The following is a 22,746-nucleotide window of genomic DNA, read 5'->3' on the forward strand; positions in this document are numbered from 1 at the left end:
GGTTTCAGCTTTTCAGCATAGAATCTTTTCAACAAACTAAATGTTTAGGATACCACATACAGAGAAGCAGCGTTGGAGCCTCACTCTGCCCTTGCCTGCCTCTGTTGCAGCCCTCTGGGGAGTAGGTCCCTAGGACTCCTTGCATGTCCTGCTCAGGAGCTGTTGTTTCCCACCTTGGTTCAGGGAGGCTGAGCAGTAGCTCCATATGCAGGCACCTCTGCTGGCTTGGCAGTCACAGGAGAGGCCGTGAGATGAGTGCCATCTGAGCCAGTGTCCTGAGAACAGTAGTCACTGTCCCAGGTTTGTGGAATTGGGCCTGGGGTACTTGGAGCAACTTCCCTGCCCTAGAAACTGCAACGTAGCTGGTGGCATTTGTTTTTAAGGCAAATGGAAGCGAAGGCCTGTGTATCCTGCAGGCCAGGCCCCTTGCTGTGTTTTGGGGCAAACTGGGGGACAGGCCTTTCAGAAAGTTGGCTGGGAAATGCATCCACAATGAATTGCATCTTGAGTATGGTTGGGGCATCTAAGGTGAATTTAACTGTAATGGCTCTTTGCAAATGTAAATCTGGTGGTTTTTCTTTCCTAATTTGAGGGGTGGAATTTCCTTTCAGGATGCTGCCTGGAAGTGTGACTTAGCATTGGTGCATTTTCCACTAACCTCCATGTAGGAGATGAGCAGGAGCTGGTACACACTGAACAGTGGTGTTGGCAGGGAGTGTTTCCTTCCCTCTTATGGACATGTATCCTAGTCACTAGCACTGTATACTTGTGCCTGCTGTGGTCTTTACGGCATCCCTGTGCAGTATGAACCAGGAACCCTTTTATGTGCATACCTGTTAAAGCCCCTGTAAGGAACCTGTCTGAGGCCCTGTAAATAGGACTCAGCAGGATAGTCAGACTTCAGAATGCATACCCCTACCCCAAAGCACTGTTTTGTTGTCTCATATCTGAAAAAGGAGTTATTTCAGTCATAAACACACAGACTAGAAAACTATTGGCACAGGTATCTACATGAAGCATGGTGTTGACAGTCTTATATCAGCCAAAACATGTAATACCGCCTCATCAACCTTCAGTAACTTACACCAGTGAAGGCCAGTAGCGCTTTGGGGGCCCTCTAGGCATGTGGATGTGTGCCATAGTCTCTGGTGTTTTGAGGGTACGTGGTGTGTAGACATCATAAGGCAAAGAATCCCTAGTGCTGGGGTGGGAAGCTGAGTTTTTTCTCCTGTTTCTTTCTCGACCCTTTAAGCTAGGTAGGTCATTACCGACTGTAGACCTTGTGCTAAGCAGCAAGGACAGAGAAGCAGTATTTTCTCTCTCTCTTTAGTGGTGTGCGTCCTGCAAAAGACAGCTACTTTGATGTAATCCTTGTTCTGAAATCTCCTGGAACACAGTAAGACAGCTGCTTTTACATCACAGACTAAAACAGAACAAGGAAAGCATGTCAGTCGCTTGCTTATATAACGAAATGGATGGTGTATGACAGGCACTTACTGGTTTGTAGTTGTAGTAGATGAAAATTTAGCAAACAAGTGTGGTGCCCTTTAAATATTGGCTACCAACGTGAGCTATTTAGTGCCTGATGAGGGCTAGCTGTCAGTGAAAGTCATTAAGGGAGTATAGGTAAAAGGTGGAGGGTTGTTAACACAGGATTTCTACTCTTGACGACAAAATAATATGAATGGTACTTTCAAAACTTTAAAATACATGAATATCTCTGTGGGGAAGTTGGGGTTCCTATGGCCAGGGTCCTCACTGAACTTAAAGCACTTGATGCTGTAACTGGCCTGTTGCTAGGCTACTGCTTCCACACCCATAGTCAGTAAGCTATTATTGCATTATATAGAGAGCTTGGCCCAGTGTTCTGGGCAGGGGCAGAGACACTAGTGCTCAACCTACCGCTGGGAGAACAAGTCGGGTAATAAACTCTTTCACCCCAAGAACATTCTACTGTCATTTCTTTGGTCACATTGAATCCATACTCTGGGGTTGAAATCCATTGGCAAGACACCAAAGAAAAGAACATTCTGGGGTGAAAGGGTTATTTATATACTCAACTATTTCCATGGTGGTAGGTCAACCACCAAAATCTTGTCCACTCAGAGCGAGTGTGCATGCAGCAAGCCAGTCTCCGTCTCTGGGTTTCTCTGCCCACATAGCCATCCTTTAGCCTCTCTGGCTGCACAGCCATCCTCTGGGGCCTGTCTGCCCACACAGCCGTCCTCTGGGCCTCTGTCCTCGACGCTGCCACCACTCCTGCCTCGGCTCTGCTCCCTTGCAGCCTTGCAACCATGCCACCATGTTGCCCAGAGCACTGGGTGGAGAGGCTCTTTATATAGGGTCAATAGCAATGTATTGCCCACATGTGTGTAGTGAGCTAGCCAGCTTAGGCCAGGTGAGAATCCTGGCCACAGGAACTTTCATTTTATCCACACTCCACCCCTCCAGGATTCTCTCCTCTGAAGCTCTGTGCCCTCAATCCTCTGCAATGGTCCCTGTGCAAGAAAACTGGAGCATTGTAACCAAATTCCGTAATGACAACAGAGGCTGTGACAACATACAAATAACAAAAATTACAACAAATTATAATAACGCTCAAATCTGAGGAGATCCATTGCATCCAGGCTGTATTTAAACCAGTTATAACAAATTATAATGACCCTCAAGCCAGAGAGGATCGATTGCCACCAAGTGATTATCCTGGTTGTATTCAAATCAATCAAATGAGTTAACTGAAAGGACTATGGGTGGGCCTTACAGTACTCACCTTCTCCCGCCTCTCCAGTAAAAAGTCTTGCAGACACACAGGCCAATCCTGTTGCTTTGTCTGCCTTCTGCATTGTCTTCAGCCAGAACTGCGGCTCCAGTCTCAATTGCCACAGCTCCAGACATCCAATTTATTTCTGTCTCCTCCTGCCTTTTCAAAGCAACCCACATCTGCGTCCTCGTGACCTTCACAGGTCCCTTTAAATTCTTCCTGTGAGAAGCAGACCGTATTTCCTATTCTGCTTGAGCCTGAGGATAGAAGCAGGGCATGGAGTGTTCCACAGCCTGAGGAGGGGGCCGCACCCCTCCTGGAGGAACCTGCGGTTGCGAAGTCCTTCTGGCTTTCCACCAGCTTTCCACCAGGTGGGGTCTCAACTGGGGCTGATGCCTCTGACATCAGCAGAGCCTCCACCCACCCTGTTCGTCAAACCTCTGCTCCTCCATTTCTGGGGCTGATGGCTCCACTACATCGTTCACTTGCCCCATGGCATCTGGCAGCCTGCACTCCCGTGCTACTCCTTCCAGGGCTGCTGCTTCCTCTTGAGCCACAGCCCTTCTAGGTGATGCCATTTCAGTCAGCTTTCTTTTGGGGTGGAGTCCAGTCCTCCATCTGTTCACAGTACCACATGTCCACAGAGGACACTCGAATGTCTACCCATCCATAGGTGCAGCCGCTGAAACACTCCTTCCATGAGGGCAGCCTGCTCTTTTTCCTTGGTCACCAATGAACCCTGCAGACTGTCGCCAATTGTCTTGCCCCAATGGGTTTTAGCCCCGGGCAAGTTCACTATGGATTCAATGTGACTAAAGAAATGAGAGTAGAACGTTCTTGGGGTGAAAGGGTTATATCCAACTTTATTTCCATGGTGGCAGGTCAGCCACTAAAATCTCATCCATTCAGAGTGAGTCTGCATGCAGCAAGTCTGTCTCTTCCTCTGGGCCCCTCTGCCTGCACAGCCGTCCTCTAAGCCTCTGTCCTCGACGCTGCCACCATTCCAGCCTTGCTCTGCTTTCCTGCATCCTTACAGCCATGTCACCGTGTTGCCCAGAGCATTGGGCGGGGGCTCTTTAATATAGAGTTAATAGCAATGTATTGCCCACACGTGTGTAGTGAGCTAGCCAGCCAGGATCTGGTGAGAATCCTGCCCACAGGAACTTTCATTTCATTCACATTTGGTCACACTGAATCCATTTCTAACTTCTCCGCAGCTGAAATCCATTGGCAAGACAGTTGGCAACAGTTGGCAGAGTTCATTGTTGACCAAGGAAAAAGACAGGCTGCCCTTACGGGAGGGATGCTTCAGCAGGCTGCCCCTGTGAATGGGGAGACAGTGGATTGTCCCCCAATGGGTATGTGGTCTGAGGTGGCTTGCCTCCTAGAGGGCTGGGCCCCACCCCGGGACTGGAGGCAGGTGGAGGTGACACCTGAGGCAGTAGGGGTGGTCCTTGGTATAGTAAGTAGGTCTTTTGAGAGACAGAGTGCCCATGAGGCAGCGAGGACTGTGGCTTGACTGCTTCTCACAGTACTAAAAAAGTCAACAGAAGAGAAGGACATGCTCCTGAAAAAGACCCAAGAAATGGCAGCATGAGAATGCGAGCTGCAAACTGCTGTGGATTCCCTGAGGAAGGAGATGGCGTTGATGTGAGAGGAGGCAGCATGAGAACACCAGCAGCAAGGTGCCATTGAAGAGATAAAATATTCCTTACAGAATGAGACAGCACCACTGCCAGGTGCTCTGAGAGAGGAAGAGGCCGTCAAGGAAAAAGACAAACTCCTGAGGGAAGCACAGGCAGAGGCGGCACGAGAACGCCAACGGTGAAGTATTGAGGTGAAGGTAAGAGAGCTTCTGAGGACTGAGCTAGCATTGGTGCGAGGCGCTGTAGAAAAGGTAAAGGTTGTAGCAGAGGAGGCACTTGGGGGAGGGGAGAGAAAGGTGCCATCAGCCCCGGAAATGGAGGAGCTGGGGAAGGATGAAGGGATGGTGCCGGGGGCACTGGCACCTCATGTATTGAAAGCACACCCAGTGGTTGTAAAGAAAATAGATACAGCAGTCAAGGGTTCCCCAAGTGGAGGTGCAGCCCCCTCCCCAGGTCATGGAACACTCTATGGTCCATCCCTGTACTCAGGCTGAGCTGGTGGATTTGGGCTCCCGGTTTAGACAGAAGCCCTCGGAGTCAGTATCAGCTTGGCTCCTGCGTCTTTGGGACTTAGGGGTGGATAGGATTGTTCTGTCGGGATCAGAGATGGGAAAGCTGGCTTCCCTGACAGTGCAACCTGCTTTGAGGCAACAATTACAAAATGCACATCAAGACCCCAGGGAGTCACCCCCTTCTTGACTGGCTTATGGCTGCTGTGGAGCCCAATCCAGGTGATCTGCCATCCTCCCCTGCTAGATGGTAGGCATATGCTGAGCTCTAACAGGTGCTATGGGAGCTAAACATAAGAAATGCCTTCTATAGTCCAGAGAATCATGGCCCAGATGAGTAACCTTTCACTATAGAGATGAGAAACATTGTGTTTCAAATGGCTCCCACATCCCTCTTTGGGTCTCTAGTGGCCACTCTTGCCCCTTACTTAGGGCAGCCCATAAGTGAGGTTACATGTACAGTAGCTGGCTTAGAGGAGGCTGAAGCAATGAGAACATGGAAAGAAATAAGGTGTGCTACTTAGAAGAGTAATTTAAAGGGCCCATCAAGGTTACGAGGACCCAGATGTGGCTTGATTTAATACAGGCCAGGAGCAGATGGGAGGAAATCAGATGGGAAGTCAAATAGGATCTTACTGGAGCTATGGCAACAACTGAAACCGGAGCAGCAATTCCAGCCATTAAGAACAAAGAGGCAGAGGTCAGACACAGAGCCATGAGTCCAGCCTGTGTGTTTGCAAGACTTCGTGCTGGAGAACGAATCAACCTCACTTGAGCCCACACAGGAAGGTGATTGGGGAACACGGTTTGACTGAGGGGAAGGTCAAGGTATCTGCCCTGAGGGACCAGTGGGGGACTGGAGGCCACATGTTGAAATTGCTAAGGGGAAGGTCAAGGTGTTTGCCCTGAGGGACCAGTGGGAGACTGGAGGCCACACGTTGAAGTAGCTATCCATTGGTCCCCAGTGAACATACAACGTGTCCTGGCTCTGGTGGACATGGGCTGAATGTTCACTGATTCATGGTAACCCTGAGCGGTTCCCTGGGACTCCCACTGTCATAGATGGATATGGGGGTGAGGCTATCAGAGTGAAACAAGCCCAAGTCCCTTTGGGAATAGGGTGTCCACCCCCAAAAGAGTATACTGTGTATATCTCTCCCATTCCTGGATCTATTTTGGGGATTGATATCCTGCAGGGTCTGTGGTTGCAGCACTGCAGGTGTGTTCAGACTGACCGTACGTGTGGTGAAAGCAGTTCTGAGGGGACATGCTAGGCACCCGCCCATAACTTTGCCTGTGTCTTGGTGGATGACTAATACCAAACAGTATAAACTGCCTGGAGGGCATAAAGAGATTGGAGAAACCTTTCAGGAACTGGAAAGGTGGGTATTATAAAGCCCACCCATAGTCCTTTCAATTCCCCAGAGTGGCCAGTAAAAAAGCCAGGTGGCTCCTGGCATATGACTGTGGATTACAGAGAACTGAATAATGTCATACCCCCTCTGCTGTCTCCTCCATTGCAGACCTAATGGATAGCCTCAGCCTTGAACTAGGAACATACAACATTATGTGGTAGCTCTTGCTAATGCCTTCTTTTCCATTGACATTGAGCAGGAAAGTCAGGAAAAGTTTCCCTTCACATTGGAAGGATGGCAATGGACTTTCACCATCCTCCCACAGGGATACCTCCACAGCCCCACCATCTGTCATGGACTTGTAGCTCAGGACTTGGCTACATGGGAGAAACCATGAACGGTGCAGCTGTACCATTATATTGATGATGTCATGCTCATGTCTGATTCTCTTTCAGGTCTAGAAGGTGCAGCACCTAGACTGCTGCAATATCTACAGGAGAAAGAATGGGCTGTGAACAGTACCAAAGTTCAGGGACCTGGTTTGTCTGTCAAATTCTTGGGGTCGTCTGGTCGGGTAAGACCAAAGTTATACCAGAAGTAGTTATAGATAAAGTCCAGGCCTTTCCTACCCCCACAACTGTAGCATTGCTGCAGGAGTTTCTGGCTCTTCTAGGCTACTGGAGAGTGTTTGTCCTGCACTTGGCACAAATTCTGAAGCCCTTATACCGATTGGTATGAAAGGGCATCAGGTGGGACTGGGATTAGACATGTGCATCTGCCTTTACTACAGCAAAACAGGCAGTCAGGGCCATGCAGGCCTTGAGTGTGATAGACTCATCTAGGCTCTGTGAGCTGAATGTTCATGTGACTGAAGACGGTTAAGGCTGGGGTCTCTGGCAGTGGCTTGAACAAACCTGCCAACCTGTTGGATTCTGGTTACAACTCTGGAAAGGGGCAGAGGTACAATACACTTTGACAGAAAAACAACTGGCTGCCATGTATCATGCCTTGCTACAGAACCCATCACCGGAATGTCCCCGATAAAGGTAATAACCACCTATCCCATCTTGGAGTGGGTATGAGCCTGGACTCAAAAGCCAAGGAGTGGTGGGCACAAACACCCACACTAGCCAGGTGGGGTGCTTACCTACAGCAGCATAGTACCCTCTAGTAGTCCCTTGAGTGAAGAACTCCAACACTTATTGGTGCCAGTGACATATACTAGTGAAAAGTTGGAACAACTTTCTTTTGAACCATTCAGAGAGTACCTATCAGGAGGTACTATATCCAAAGAGCCCTCATATCCAAAGATGCATGGTACACAGATGGCTCCAGCTGTGGGCAACCCCCAAAATGGAGGACTGTAGCTTTCCATCTAAAGACTGAGACAATATGGATGGAAGATGTGAGAGGGGAAGAGCCGTCAGTGGGCAGAGTTGCGGGCTGTCTGCCAGGAGCCCTCTCCTGTAGTTGTCTGCACTGACAACTGGGCTGTCTTATCAGGGCTTGACCCTGTGACTACCAGCGTCGTACCATGCCAAGTGGTTGGTCACCGATCCTTTTGGGGACAAGAATTGTGGCAAGACTTATGGGCCTGTGGTCAGACTAAAATGAGTACAGTATACCATGTGACAAGTCATTTGCCACTGGCATCCCCAGGAAATGATGAACCATATAAATTGGCCCAGATACATTGGTTAGAAGGAAAGCCTGCCTCTGATGTAGCCCAATGGTTACATCAGCGTTTGTTGCATGCAGGGCAAAAGACAATGTGGGCTGTAGCCCATCCGTGGGGCTTGCCTTTGACCTGTGAAGAAATTAGTAGAGCCCGGCAGGAGTGTGTAGTGTACTCCAAAAGGGACTTACACCGAATTTCACAGCAGCATGGGACAATAGCTAAGGGGCCGATATCCCTTGTCAGGTAGCAGATAGACTTTATTGGGCCTCTACCTGTGTCAAAAGGGTATCAGTATGCCGTGACTTGGGTGGATACAGCTACTGGACTTCTGGTTGCTTTTCCTACCTGTTGAGCAGACCGGCAGATGACCAAAAGAGTCTTGGAGCATCTCTTTGCTGCCTATGGTCGACCACAAGTAATTTGAGAGGGATCAGGACACCCATTTTACTGGACATGCACTGCAAGAATGGGTGCAGCAGTTGGGAATCAAATCAAAATTTCACATGCCATACAATCCTACCACAGCAGGCCTGATAGAGAGGCACAACGGCTTGTTAACATCCAGACTTAAGTCAGATACCAATAGTTTGTGGGGGTGATCAGTCCGCTTGTGGACCGTGCTACAACATTTAAATCGAGAGACCCCAAAGGAGCTCTGAGCCCCATAGACATGTCAATGCATATGGCTGCCTCTTCTGTACAACTGCATGTACAAACCAAGGAAGAATCACTAAAGCTGAGGTTTGGCCACCAGAATATTATCTTGCTGCCAGCACCAGCTGCATTAAACCCTGGAGACTCCATTGAGTGGATGTGGCCTTGGACCTTTTGACACATGGACCAACAATGGCTGCCTCTCCTGGCACCCTGGGGACAAGGCCTGGAAGCTGGCCTCCTGTGCATTCCTGGGATAACAGCAGAGTGACTCCCAAAGATCACAGTAGTATATTCTGAACGGCCAGAGTTAGGAGCAATCTTACCAGTGATTTGTGTTTTATCATTATGATCAGTGCATGCACCTCCAGTAGCACTATATGTAGACCCTTCTGTAACCCCCATGGGGAGAAGAGTAAAAGTATGGTATACTAGACCTGGACTGGACCCCCTTTCTGCTACAGTCCTATCACAGGACCACTCTCTTGTATGCATCCTACCTGATGGACAAGGTTTGCCTATGTTGGTGTCATTAAGACATGTGTATCTTACTGCCCCTAAGGTCTTTGTGGATTGGAAACCTGTGGCTTGAGGATTATTATAATTTTTGTTCAAAATCTTGTTGTATCTTAATTTTTGTTGCTATCTGTAAGTTATTCCTCCTAAGGCCTTTGTGGGTTGGGAACCTCCTCTGGTTTGAGGATTATTATGATTTTTGTTGCCTGTATCAAAATCTTGTTGTATCTTAACTTTTGTGATCTCTAAGTTGTTGTTATCCTCTGTTGCTGTTGTGGAATCTGGTTACAGTGCTGCAGCGTTCTCGCACAGGGACCATTGCCCAAGATTGAGAGCATCTAGATTGTAAGGCGAGAATCCTGGAGGGGTGGAGTATGGGGAAGTTGGGGTTCCTGTGGCCAGGATCCTCACTGAACTTAAACCACTTGATGCTGTAACTGGCCTGTTGCTAGGCTACTGCTTCCACACCCATAGGCAATAAGCTATTATTGCACTATACAGAGAGCTCTCTGCCCAGTGCTCTGGGTGGAGGCCGAAATACTAGTGCTCGACCTACCACCAGGAGAACAAGCGGGGTAATAAACCCTTTCACCCCAAGAATGTTCTACTGTCATTTCTTTGGTCACACTGAGTCCATAGCGACTTGCCCCCAGAGTTGAAACTCCCTGGCAAGACAATGTCCTACAGTCTCAGTTCACTTTTTGGGAACATGGATGCATGTTCATTCTGAATCAGTGCTCCCCATGTGTGGTGTCTGGTCAGCAGCACCTGGGAGCTTGTTGGAAGTTTGTGGTCCTTCTCAAGCCCTACCCAGTGGGATCAGAATCTCTGGAGAGGCCTGGAAGTTTCTTTTCACAAACTCTCCAGGTGATTGGATGCATGCTAGTGTGTGAGAAACACTTGCCTAAACCATTATGGGAGGTAGTATGTCAGGCTCATCAGAGAACTGAGCCAGGCTGTGTGAAATCCGGACACAGTGACAGGGTAGAATTGGCTGGACGCTGTGTAATTGGTCACCATTTACGCCCGCTGAAAGTGCGAGAAGAGCCTGAGCCTTCAGCACAGAAGTTAGAGTATCCTAATGAAGTCAGCTGCTTTCAGTCACTGCTTTTTTCTTGAACTATTTGTTTAAAGAAGTAGCTTTTGAGGGGAAGAAACAAAGAACGTGATCATAGGTGTTTAATTCTGGTCTCTGCTTTCATTTGTAAAATGTATGGGCCTGGGCACGATGCTGCTTTTGTCAGCCTCAGTTGTGAGTGTGGATGCCCAGGTTGAATGAAGAGTCTTGGTACCTGTGAACAGCATCACAGTTTATTAGCTGCCTGGTAAACTGTAGTTAGAAAGATTTCTTTCCCAAGAAAATTTAAGAGATTGAAGGCTGTTGCAGACACAGACATCCGGGGTGAACTAAGTCAGAACCACTATATTAAAGGGGCCTCGTTTTAAAAAAAAAACCTGAAGTGTTGCCCACACATCTCCATTTGTGCCGCTCTTAGATGATGGAAGTGTCCAGAGATGACCAAACTGTTTGTGTTCTTTTCATACTTCTTCCAGTAACCTGACATGTTCCTGTTCATTTGCTTTGATATGTACTGTTTCAACTCATGTAAACAGTTTCAGTTATTAGTTACGATTTTTCATCTAAATTAGCCATTTAAAAGTAAACTAAAATTTAAGAAGTTTAATATATAATTTTTAACTTTTCAAGGTATGGGAAATTCAAAATACACCCCAAAATAGTGTAGTGTATAGTGTACATGGTGAATCCCTGTCACCCGCTGTCAACAGCTACCAATATTTTGCCCAATAACTAGGTATTCAGGGAAGTTCTAACCCTTATCTTCAAGAATAACTTAAATCAATTTATTAACACTATGTACTTCTCCACCCTTAATATTAAACAATATTTTATATTATAAATTAAAAGTATTTTTTAAACATTCTTCCTTGTGAACTTTGACTTCAAGGGCATTCAAGGCCCAGTTTTTTGGCTTCTAGAAAACTTGGCTTCTGCTTTTAAAGGTAGTGTTAGCTAATTATGTGTTTCTTTTGCCTTCAGTGTTCATTGGGGTACTGTTCACAGGTACTGTCTTTGTCACCTCTGCCTTTTCAGTCAGTTTAAGTTGTTAGATGAATTGGGCAGAAATAGTATCTATGTAAGACCTTTAATTCTTGTGGAGCTAATGAAATGAAGTTCTAAAAGTAGAATAAGCCCTGACTAATGAAAGGCAGTAGAAATAAGATACAGAACTGATAATATCAAAAAGTATAAATCTGTTTTTATATGTAATTCCTTGCAGAATTAGGACATGTTGTATTAACTTAGCAGTAATTAACTTAAAAAGTGCGTTTGCCTGCCTGTAAATATCAGGTGCTTAAGTCATTGTAGGAAACATTGAAAGCACAGGTAAACACAGAGGAAGAAAATCATTTCTAGTGCCATCATTCAGGGACTATAACTGTTAACATTTAATGTATATTTTGAAAGTCTTTTTTCTACATATCTATATGGATAAGTGTATATAAAATTTCTCATGTGGTTGTATTTTCTACATTTTTGCATTTTTTAAGTCTTTGAGTTCTGTGGCTTTAATGTGAATCCCACTCACCCAACACCAAATGAAATTCCCTACATATATGTATAACAGTGACAACATTATACACAGCAGTCATAGCAGTATAACTCCATTCAGGTTTCCGGACCTGATTCCCATGTGTGTGAGTATGTGGGAGGTGGTCTTCCCACACATAACTAACACCAAGCAATTCTCAAACACCAGCAGGGTGTCAGAGAACTCAACTAAATTCTGATGCTGTTTGCGTGGAGACAGCACCAGGTTAAAGACTCCGTCCCACAAGCCTGCCCTCCATCCCCCACTCTAGGCACCAGTCGCAGGCCCCAGGTGGTTCCCTGCACTGCTGACCTACCGTCTACAGACTGTAGGTTCCCGTGACCTCCCCCTTGGGTTTGATTGATTTTCTTAGAGCTGCTCACAGACCTCAGGAAAGCACTTATGTTTACTAGTTTAATAAAGCAGACCGTGAAGGATACAAGGTAACAGCCAGATGCAGAGAAGACACAGGGCAAGGTCCTAAATAAAGGAGCTTCTAATCCTCGTGGAGCTTGGGGCCTGGCTGGGTGGCAGGTGGAGGCCTTCTGGCTGACTTGGCCTCTGGCCCCTCCCTGGGGTGGGGGTGGGATCCAAAAATCTTCCATTAACATGACAAAACACCATTTCACCTTCAAGACTGGTGTTCTCAGGAACTGTGGATCAAGACCAATATACCTGAGAAATACATATTTGGTCATATGAATGACCAAATAGTATTTCTTGTAACTCATTAATTATATCACAGACAGCCTGTAGTCACTCCTGCTGTAGACAGGTAACTGTTGAGTCCATGGGACCTGCTGCTGCTCTTTCTTTCCAGTGTGCCCTTGTGAGCTGCTGGTAGCATTGCTACAGTGGTGGTGTATTTCTGCATACCCATTTTCTTTGAATAAACTCCTAGGCAAAGAATCACAAATTGTTTGCTAGGAGGTTTATATCCATATACCCAACCATGATTTGCATTAAAGTAACTCCTCAAAATCTGTGGTTTCTGTTACTGATGTGGAAAGGCCATCCTATCAGCAGACCAGAACACAGGAGTTTCTGGAAGGTATAAAGCATATGGCAACAGATTAATATAAAAACTAAGCTGAACTGAGGAGTTCTCAGCCAGTTAGGGCTGAAAACTCAAAAGGTAGGTATTCAGAGTAGACCCGAGGATGTGCAGGTCAGAGACCGCCAAGGCTGGCTGCCCTGTCCTGCTCCTTCGGGGAGGAACTGGCTATAGCGGGCAGGCAGGCAGCAGATCCTCACTTATAGCCTGGCTTCTGCCTCTCCTGCTTACCAGAACCCGTGCTTCTTCACCCACACACCAGAAACCCTGACTTGGCCTAAATACACCACAGCTACAGGTACACTTAATCTGGCTTACATCTAACATAGGAACACCAGGTGTCATCAGGCACCTGTGGAGCACTGCCAGCATGAAAAGCAGTCATAGAGCTAGCCAGGAATCAGCACATGAGAGGAAGGTCAACACTCGGGCGACACCTGTTCCAGCACAAGGACCAGCTTGAAAAGGTCCTAGAGAGTCGGGAGAGAAAGCATTGCCCTCTGAAATGAGAAGGCAGGTTCATTGAAAAGGAAATGCATTCAAGATGAACAATCAGTTTGTAGGAATTAAAGGTATTATATTAAGATACTCATTAAAGAGGCTGAAATTCAAGCCTACATATTTTACCTAATCCGAGGAAAAAGGAGTTCAGATTTCTTGAACAGCTAAGGGAAATTATATCACAGAGGGCCACTCTAAACATACTCCCTTGGTGTGATAGGGTTTCAGAAAGGGGATGGGCAGGCTGCCAGTTAAGTGGGAAAGGCAGCTTTGCACAGCTCTTTACACTAAGTGGTGATGAGGAGTGATTAAAAACACATCACAAGTCCTGGTGACATTTCAGAATCCAGGAACAGAGAACATTGTAAGAGCAACTCAGAGAAAAACAGATTCCCTTCATAAGAACCAAGGATCCAGTTGGCGTCTGATGTCAGTAACTCTGTAAGGTAGAAGACAGTGAAAATATATTTTTCAATGAAAGTTTTGAGCGAAAATGATGTTGAACCTGGTTTGTGTTCTTAGGCAATTCAGGGATGAGGGCAACAATATTTTGAGGCTAATGTTTAAAAGTATTCTTAGGATAGTAGCAAAATGGAAAATAGTTTGGAATGAAAGCCCAAAATTCAGCAGTGGTCAAAGTGGCCAGGTGGGGTCACTATATGATGAGCTGTAGCTGTTTAAAAATTTTCCTTCACTTACTAAGAAGTTTTGTGTGTTTTAGTCTTGCTTGGGCTCAGGAAGGTAAAGTACAGGTTTTAGTTAACTGTAGATATTAGTAGAAACATTAAAGAAAGTAGAGGTAATTGCCACTAAGACCAGAAATAAGATCTGTTTCCACTCAAAGCTTTATTTAGTGTAAAGAAACTGCTCCTCTCACCAGTACAGGAAAAGGAAAGGGTGAGGATTAAAAGTGAACCATTGCAGGGAGAACACAAGTGTCACAGCCGACCCTCATGCTATTCTCCCAGCTAAAGCAGTGATAAAAACTACCTCCAGGAAGGTGAGGTAACAAAATGCACGCAGAAGGAAGGATGGAGTGTCTTTAGAATTCAGGATACAGGAGCTACTTTGAGAAGGACTGCCTACTGGCCAGCTTTTAGTCCTGTGTAGGTGAGGTGAGTGGGCAGCCCATGTGCTGCCTGAGGAGACCAGGCTGAAAACCACTTGTTCCAAGACGTAAGATTGGAGCTCCGCCCTGACTGTCTCTCTTCAGGAGCAGTGGAGACCTGCACCCTGTGTGCCCCCTGCCATGCTGGTCCACAAGGACCTCTTTATGCTGTCACTGGCTCCATGTATTTGGCTCCTTGGGAATCATAACAGAAAATGTCACAGGTCTGAATCTAGCTAGAGTCTCTCCTGGCTGTAGTCCGTGTTCTCCAGAGACTGAGTCCCTGGCATATGTGCATGCCTACATTGTCCCATGTGGGGGTAGAGTGGGAGAAGGAACAGACACCCAGGGAATTGCTGATGTTGCCGTGCGTCAGAAGGCAGAATTGTGCCTTCCTACTGGGAGAGCATTTCCTAAGATTTCCAAATGAATGAACAAGCCCACCTATGATCTGCTGATTTACATGTTGTTTTTCTAGAAAAATAATTCCACAGGAAACATTTGAAGTAGTGATGGACCCAGTGCCTGAGTGCTGTGGCCCAGCCCAATTGACACATTAAATGAACTATCTCACCTGTGAAGATGCTGCATTTACTTATGACGGCGAATGACAGAAAAGTGCATAGGAGTGAATTCCTTCCTCAGTGGAGAAAGCCGGGTCCTGTAACCCAGAACAAATTACTAGCACTTTGCCTAAAGATGAGAATAACGAAGGTAATCAATTGCTGATTCCTGTACTCCAAGAGAAAGGTCCCCTTGGCCGGCCAAGGGCCAGGTGGATGTGGTGGCGCTCCCCGAGGATTATGAAAAGGCCTGAGGTCTACCTTCTTTTGAGTCTCAGTGTTAGTAGTTACCAGTTACAGACATGGTGGTGCCTTATAGCATTTGCTCTCACTGAGTTTTATATCACTGTGTGTGTTTGGTGACAGAGCAATTCCTTACCAGGAGCCATGTTGAATCTAGCTCTTTCTCCATTGAATGTAAAGCACTTCATTAAAAGAAATAGCCTTTTTTCCAGTGGGCTTCTCCTTCATGCACGTACGTACCTCAGATACTGCAGGTTCTTTTGCAGACCCCCACAGCAAAGTGAATACTGAAAAAAAGCTAGATGAATTTTTTGTTGGCCTGGAACCTCTGGAGTTACTCCACTGTCTGCTGGCATAGGCTCACAGTCATTTTCTGATTTTCCTCCCACACGTGGTGGGATGCCCACAAGATGTATTTTCCTCCAACTCCACCTGTGTTCCTAGCTCTGGCCTTTCTGGACCAGTTTTCCCAGCGTTTCTCTGTTATTTCTTCTACTTCAAGACATTCTTGGTTTGTTCTAGTGTTCGCTCTCTCTTGGCCTTAGTGCCAGTTAGGCGCTGCAGCTGATGGGGGGCCCTGCTGCCTCCTTACTGTCATCCTTTCCTGCACATTCCTCTGGTTTCTTCTTCGCATCTGGAAAGGTCTCAGTTGCTACTTGTTTCCCGCCCATCTGATTGTCTGCGTCATCTTGTGTCACCTCTGGGCTCTGGTGTGGGTAATGGGGTGGTTTCCGCCGCCCTTGTGGGTGTGAAGTGGGTCTGCTTGCCGTGGCCATCGGTGCATCCTGGGATTGCTGCTACATCCTCCAGTTGGGGCTGCACCCCGATCTCTCCTGGGAACCCCATATGTGAGGAGGGGTGAGATACTTCCCACGTGGCTCCTCTCATCCCCGTTCTGGGGGCATAGTTTAGCATGCAGCCCTGCATCTGTGGCGCACTTTGAGGTTGCCCCTGGGGGCAGCAGGGTCTGCACCTCACCTCTGACCCCGAGCCTGCACTACCCAGTGAGGGTTTTACTCAGCATCAGTGTGTCCTGGTGAAGTCCTCCGCCTTCCTGGAGGGCCATCTTGATGGTGTTCGCAGAGCCTTGAGGTCTGGGGCAGGATGCATTTCCTCCTCTCCCCACGGCCCTGCAGGGAACCTCATGCACCTCTTGTGATGTGATGGGGAAGCCTTCTCTCAGTTCTCCAGGTGGTGGTCCCATCTTATCTAAACCAAGAGCTGCATCAGCCAGTTCGAGGCCTCATTCAGACAGCCCTCATGGTTTGCTAAAACCTGTCTCTGTTTCACAAACATGAAGTTTACCAAACCGGTGTATTTAAAATATATACAACTGTAGTTTTAAATATTACTGTCTACAGTAAATTGTTTTTTAAAAAAGTTGGTGCCCTTGCCAGTTGCTCATCACTATTTGTTGTGCACCTGATGAGAGCTTTGTGCCTGTAGAGGTGTGCTCGGCCATGGGGGGCCTGTCAGCTCAGGATTTTCTCATCTGCAGCACACAGTCCAGCTGAAGCTGGTTCCTTAGCTGTGGATTTTATGGTGAAACAAAGTTTTTTTCCTGATTTCAAGATACATGTATATTATTTGTAAACATTGTATGTAGATTTTTTTCACTTGTTAATAATCCAGAAAGAATATTGTTTTGATGTTTGTTCCAACATTTTTTGATATTACATTAAGTATTTGTCATGTTTTTAAGTGTTTAAAGTTTTCTAGGGAAGTAATGATGGTATTGCGAATGGCTACAACCAAGTCTGGACTTGTTTCAGAAAAAGTTAAATGTCATTTATTTTTACTGTTTAAGCCAATGGGGGTAAAATTATGTGGACATTAGAAAGGGTGCAACTGAATAGTTACACATTTCTTTTTGACTAGAAATGGGTTCATAGTCTGTAAAGCCATATGCATATGTGATTATTTCATTTGGTTAGCCCTTCTCTGTCTTTGACTTGGATAATTGTGAGTTGATTGAATTAAAGGAAATCCAGGAAGCTGAAAAACTGATGCTTAGTATTAGGAAGTGTGCTGCTACTGACCAGGGGTGTTCCTGCTGTCCCTAGAGGGCTGCACAGGCCCCACCTGTGAGCCCACTGCATGGCTGTGTGACTGGGAGATGGCCACCTGCTGTCACTGGGACCCAGGGCATGGCAGCATTTGTAGCAGGGCCCGGGTTGAGCTGTAGTGAGAGCGTGCTGGCTGACAGGTTGGGTCGGGTCTAGGAGTGTTTACTTTTGACCTTTGATACCTTACATGTGTGTATGTGTGAATACAGAAAGCATCGGAGCAGTGTTGGGCCAAGCAAACCTGTTTCCCAGCCCCGGCGGAATATCGTAGGCTGCAGGATTCAGCATGGGTGGAAGGAAGGGAGTGGCCCTGTCACCCAGTGGAAAGGAACCGTTCTGGACCAGGTGCCTGTAAATCCTTCTTTGTATCTTATAAAATACGATGGATTTGACTGTGTTTATGGACTAGAACTTAATAAAGATGAAAGAGTTTCTGCGCTTGAAGTCCTCCCTGATAGAGTTGGTAAGTTCTGTTTACTATTTGTACTATATGCTTTAAAAGTGATTATTGACATAGGTGCTTTTTTATTATTATTTTGCACTATTGGCATTTTAATTTTTGTTGGAGTTCTTACACTCCTGATACTTATTTAAATCAGTCACCTAAAACCACTGTTAGGGAACTGAGGGATATAAAGATGTGTGAAATTGTTGCCGAAGAATTTTACACTGATGGTTTCTAACGTGATTATTTCCCCATGTTTCACTCACTATTTATCTAGACTTTGATAGGTAAGAGTATTTCTTGCTAGCTCAAATATCCTTTGTTTATTTAATACAAAGGATAATAAATATCCTTAGCTGTTTATATAACAGCTAAGAAAAATCTTACGCATTTATTAAATTCGTTATGAGAACTGTAGCTTTCATTGTATATTATTACATAAGCGGTAGTTGTGCTTTCAGTGAAAATTTAAGCAACCAAAATGTGAGTTTTATTAGGCATGTGCTATCCTTAGGATTTGTTTATACAGTGTTTGTAGAAATGAATCTCTTTTTTCTTAAATGTCATAAGAATCATTTATGTCTTGTGTAACTTAAGCTCCTCAAGGCATAAGGTGTCAGTTAATGACATTTATTTTTAAGAATAAAATAAAAATGCTTTATTTATAAGATAAGTAGGATACACCCAAATTAATGCTGCCCCCTTCAGATGTTCACTTTGAAGTGTTGTTTTATTACAGTGTGCTCTGGCATGGACATTGGCTCATGCTTCAGCAGTGTCTGGAAAAGCCTTAACCAGCATGGCCTTGGCAGACCTGGGCTTGGCGGTTGGACATTTGGGGTCAAATTGTGCAGGGAGGAGCCAGCCCAGTGCCCTCACCCTGTCTTTGCCTCATCTTCTTGGGACACACGTCTCCCCAGCAAGTTAATTCTCTGCCAGAGCAGCAAGTTTTTTAATCTTCCTAGATAGCAAATGCTGAGTCTCTGTCTTTACAGAACTCTTTCTCTAAATTTAAATATGTATTATTATTCCCAAACATGACTAATTGTGTAGTAATAAATCTTTAGCATATTCAACGTTTTTATCCATCCTGAGTGTGACTGAACATGGCGTTCTTCTCATGAGGCACACCCACCACCCCCTTGGTCTTGACACCAGTCCACTTCCCACATAACAGACTAACACTGGGGAGTCTTATTTAGGGCTTAACAGCTACTGTCCAAACTTCTGTATCAATTTTTCGTACTAAGTAATTATCATGCATCCTTTTGTTGATGCAGAATTTTAGTCTCCACCCCTCCTAGGGCAAGACAGCTGGTAGCTCATTTGAAATAAACTGCACTTGCCACATGACCACTGCTGTATGTTAGTTCTCTTGTCATCACAAGGACAGAGAAATATTTTTATCTTGACAAAAAAGTGATTGACAAACCAAAATGCCCAAAGAATGAGTTGCTCTGGTGATGGGATTAAGGGTTACTTGATGTTTTTCTTCCCAGTACTGGTTATCTGTTCTAGTAGTAGACATGGGTTGCTTTTGTAAAGGCCTCTATGCAAAGCAGCAGCACAGCACATGGCTAATTTAATTAATAGTTAATTACAGTATTGTCTATGATACTTTAGTCAGAAAATATTTAGCCTTCATTTATGTTCCCTGTGAGAAGAAAACCATCTCCTAATTTGCTTCTGGCAGGACATTAGGCTATAGTTACAATTTTGTTGTTCTTTTTTTTTCTACAAAGTCAGTGTGATGACACAGGTGGTCCCAGAGAGTGGCCTGGGACCCCCGAGTTCACCATAATACTAACATGCTGGAGTTTCCCACTGTTTGTAAGATGTGTATAGCTCAGCAAACACAGTAGTTTTTATATGAACAATGCTCGATGTTACCACGTCATGTATTGGTAAAAGATCCATTCAGAGATGAACAGGTCGTGTTGTGAAAAACACGTATACATGAAATTTACTCCTTTAACCATTTCTGATCATTCAGGTCAGGAGTGTTAAGGACATCCACATGGCTGTGAAGCAGACCTGCAGAACTTCATGCAAATCTGTAACACTGTCACCATTAAATAGCAACCCCCACCCCCCACCCCTAGACCAGGCACTGCCATTGTACTGTCTGTCTCCATGAATTTGATTACTTTAAGGACCTTATAAGTGGAGTCTGCTTTCATGACTAGCTTCTTTTAGCATAATGTCCTCAAGGTTCACTCATTCTGTGACATGTGATAGAATTTTCTTTTTATGGCTGGGTAACATTCCATTGCCTGTATAGAGCACATTGTGCTTGCCTACTCATGTGTAGATGGATGGACACTTGGGTGGCTTCTTCCTTGTGACTGTGAGTAGGGCTGCTAATGAGTGTAGGTATATACCCAGAAGCACAGTGACCCACTCCTCTGCTAGACCTTATGGTGTCTGTGCTGAATTTTATGAGGGACCTACCTAATGTTTTCTGTAGTGTTTTTTTTTTTTTTACTATCCCACCAGCAGTGCACAAGGGCTCCAATTTCTGCACATCCTCACCAATGCTTGCTATTTTCTCTTGGTTTTCATCTGCATTTCTTTGATAATGAGTGATGTCAACACTTTTTCATATGCTTTTTGGCCATTTGTATGTCATCTATTCAAAGAAACATCTATTCAAGTCCTTTGCCCATTTTCTGATCGGGTTATTTTATTTATTTATTTTTTGAGTTGTAGGATTCTTTATATGTTCTGGAGCTAAACAAATAAGTTTTAATTTAACAGTGTGGCAAGTTTATTGATAGTGATTTCAGGTTCTACACTGTAATTGACCTTGAGGATCTACCACTTGAGTTTAGATGTAGTACAAAAGAATATCTAGAATTACCTGAAAAGACTAATAGAACAGTCTTCAACAACATATCTTTGGGAGGCTAGATTTTACACAGCCAGAAGAACATACAACTGATAAGAGAATCTAGTTGTCCTTTTTAAAACCTAGACATTGAGATTTACAAAAATATAAAATTGTGTCACTCTTTTACAATTTTTTTTTGTTAGGAATAGTTACTTTTCATTAAAAGTATGCTTCCTATGTGGGTATTTTAAAATACTTTTAGATGTTTCGTTTATAATTTATGAAGTGGTAGGTTTATGAAGAAACTGTTGTGATTTTGTTTTCTTGTCCTGCACAGTGGGAATTAATTCTATGTAAGTTTTGATAGTTATTGCATACTTAAAGAAGACCACGAGTGTCCTGATAAAGGTGGATAGCAGTCTCTTTACTAAGAAATTCTCATGTTTGTTCCTTTAGATTTTATTTAAAAAAGAAGCACTCATGAGTGAGATAGGGATGCTAGATTTTTTTTAAGGACATTTGTCTATAAAAAATGTGAGAACCAGAGAAAATCAGTAGGGTCCTCTGTAATTTTCTCAATAGTGAAAAAAAGAAATGACACTGGTCATTGCATATGGAGCAGGGCTGTGGGGGGCTCTTGAAACCCAGTGGGGAGGCCAGGCTCCTCACCATACAGCCATCTACAGTGGCCCACTCCTCAGAACAAGTTAATTTGTACAACAAATAATCAGTGATCTTGGTTTTGGAAACAAGACAGAGAAGACCTCTGCTAAATGCAGGTCAACACACAAAGCGAGATCCCAGACAAGGACAACGTCTTTAGGAAGTAGAACTGGGCAGGTGACTGCGAAGGTTCCTTTTGCGGGCCTGTCCTGACAGCCTCCAGGGTGGGCCGAGGGCTACTGCAGGGCCCTAGGGCCACCGTCTGCGGGCCTTGGCAGTTTGCCCCTCAGGTGTGAGGGAAGGCGCTGGAGCTTTAAGCAGGAGGAGGGCATGGTTCGTGGTGGGGGGGCAGACAGGGCTGGAGCATGAGGGGCACATGCCTCCACCAGGCTGAGTGTCCTGTTCAGTGCCTGCCTTGTGGTTGTAGTGGCTGGGAACAAGGAGGGCCTGCAGGCATGCTCCTGGATATTCTGATTTTCACAAAGTTTAAAACCAGCCACTTAAACAGTAATAAAAACACCGTATACTTAAAGAACTGAAAACTCTAATTTAGTTCAGAAAAAGAAAAGGGAGAAAAGCAGATTCTCTCAATAATTGACTTGGTACAAAACTGTCCCTATGAAATCAAATCTGGCAGATCTGGTCTCGGTCCCTGGGTGTCTGTGGGCTTGACCATCCATGTGAAGGCCACTGGGTGGTTCTGATGCTGGTGAACCGTGTGGACAGCTCTTTAGGTTGCCGCTTTGAATAAGCTGTTTTCATAGTGCATGCATGTTGAACAAGACACTTTGTAAATAATTGTTTGCTTTCTTGAACCCAGCAACTTCCCGAATCAGCGACGCACACTTAGCTGACACGATGATTGGCAAGGCGGTGGAGCACATGTTTGAGACCGAGGATGGCTCCAAGGACGAGTGGAGGGGAATGGTCCTAGCACGCGCCCCTATAATGAACACATGGTTTTACATTACCTATGAAAAAGATCCTGTTTTGTACATGTACCAGCTCTTAGATGATTATAAAGAAGGTGACCTGCGCATTATGCCTGATTCTAGTAAGTATAGATTGACAGCAATTATTTTTGATAATTCAAAAGGGATTTGAATTTTAGAACAAGATACTTGGTTAACTTTTGAAGATACTTTTTTATTTTAAATTATTAGGGATATGTGATTATTCTTTTAGTTACGTGCCAACCATAGGATGTCGAATTTTTCACCCTTTTGCCAAGAATAATTTACTTTCTGTGTGGATGTCTCTGTTCTGGACTTCAGACTTTCATATCAATGGAGTATATAACACAGGGTCCACTGTAACTAGCTTTTCCAGCCAGCATCATGTTTCCAAAGCTCATTTGTGCTGCAGCACACGTCAGAACTTCATTTCTTGTAGTGGCCAAATAAAACTTCATTGTATGGCTAGACCGTATAATGCTTATTCATTCATCTGTGAATGGACATTTGCAATGTTCTCTGCCTTTTGGATATTGTGAAAGATGCTGCTATAAACATTTGTGTACATGTTCCTGAGTGGACATTTATT

At 45.1% G+C, this 22,746-nt stretch overlaps 1 protein-coding gene across 6 annotated transcripts in view; it reads left to right on the forward strand.

Moving 5' to 3' along the window:
* Positions 1–22,746, forward strand: part of SPIN1 (spindlin 1) — a 77,429-nt gene that overhangs the window by 43,432 nt on the left and 11,251 nt on the right. For all 6 annotated transcript variants that reach the window (XM_036991148.2, XM_073228920.1, XM_073228917.1 and 3 more), the window contains 2 exons: positions 17,476–17,729; positions 22,025–22,258. In XM_036991148.2, coding sequence (XP_036847043.2) covers positions 17,476–17,729; positions 22,025–22,258 — 488 coding nt within the window. The remainder of the gene's footprint in view (positions 1–17,475; positions 17,730–22,024; positions 22,259–22,746) is intronic.

This window comes from Manis javanica, chromosome 2 (assembly GCF_040802235.1).
Source record: "Manis javanica isolate MJ-LG chromosome 2, MJ_LKY, whole genome shotgun sequence".
Classification (NCBI taxonomy): Eukaryota; Metazoa; Chordata; class Mammalia; order Pholidota; family Manidae; genus Manis; species Manis javanica.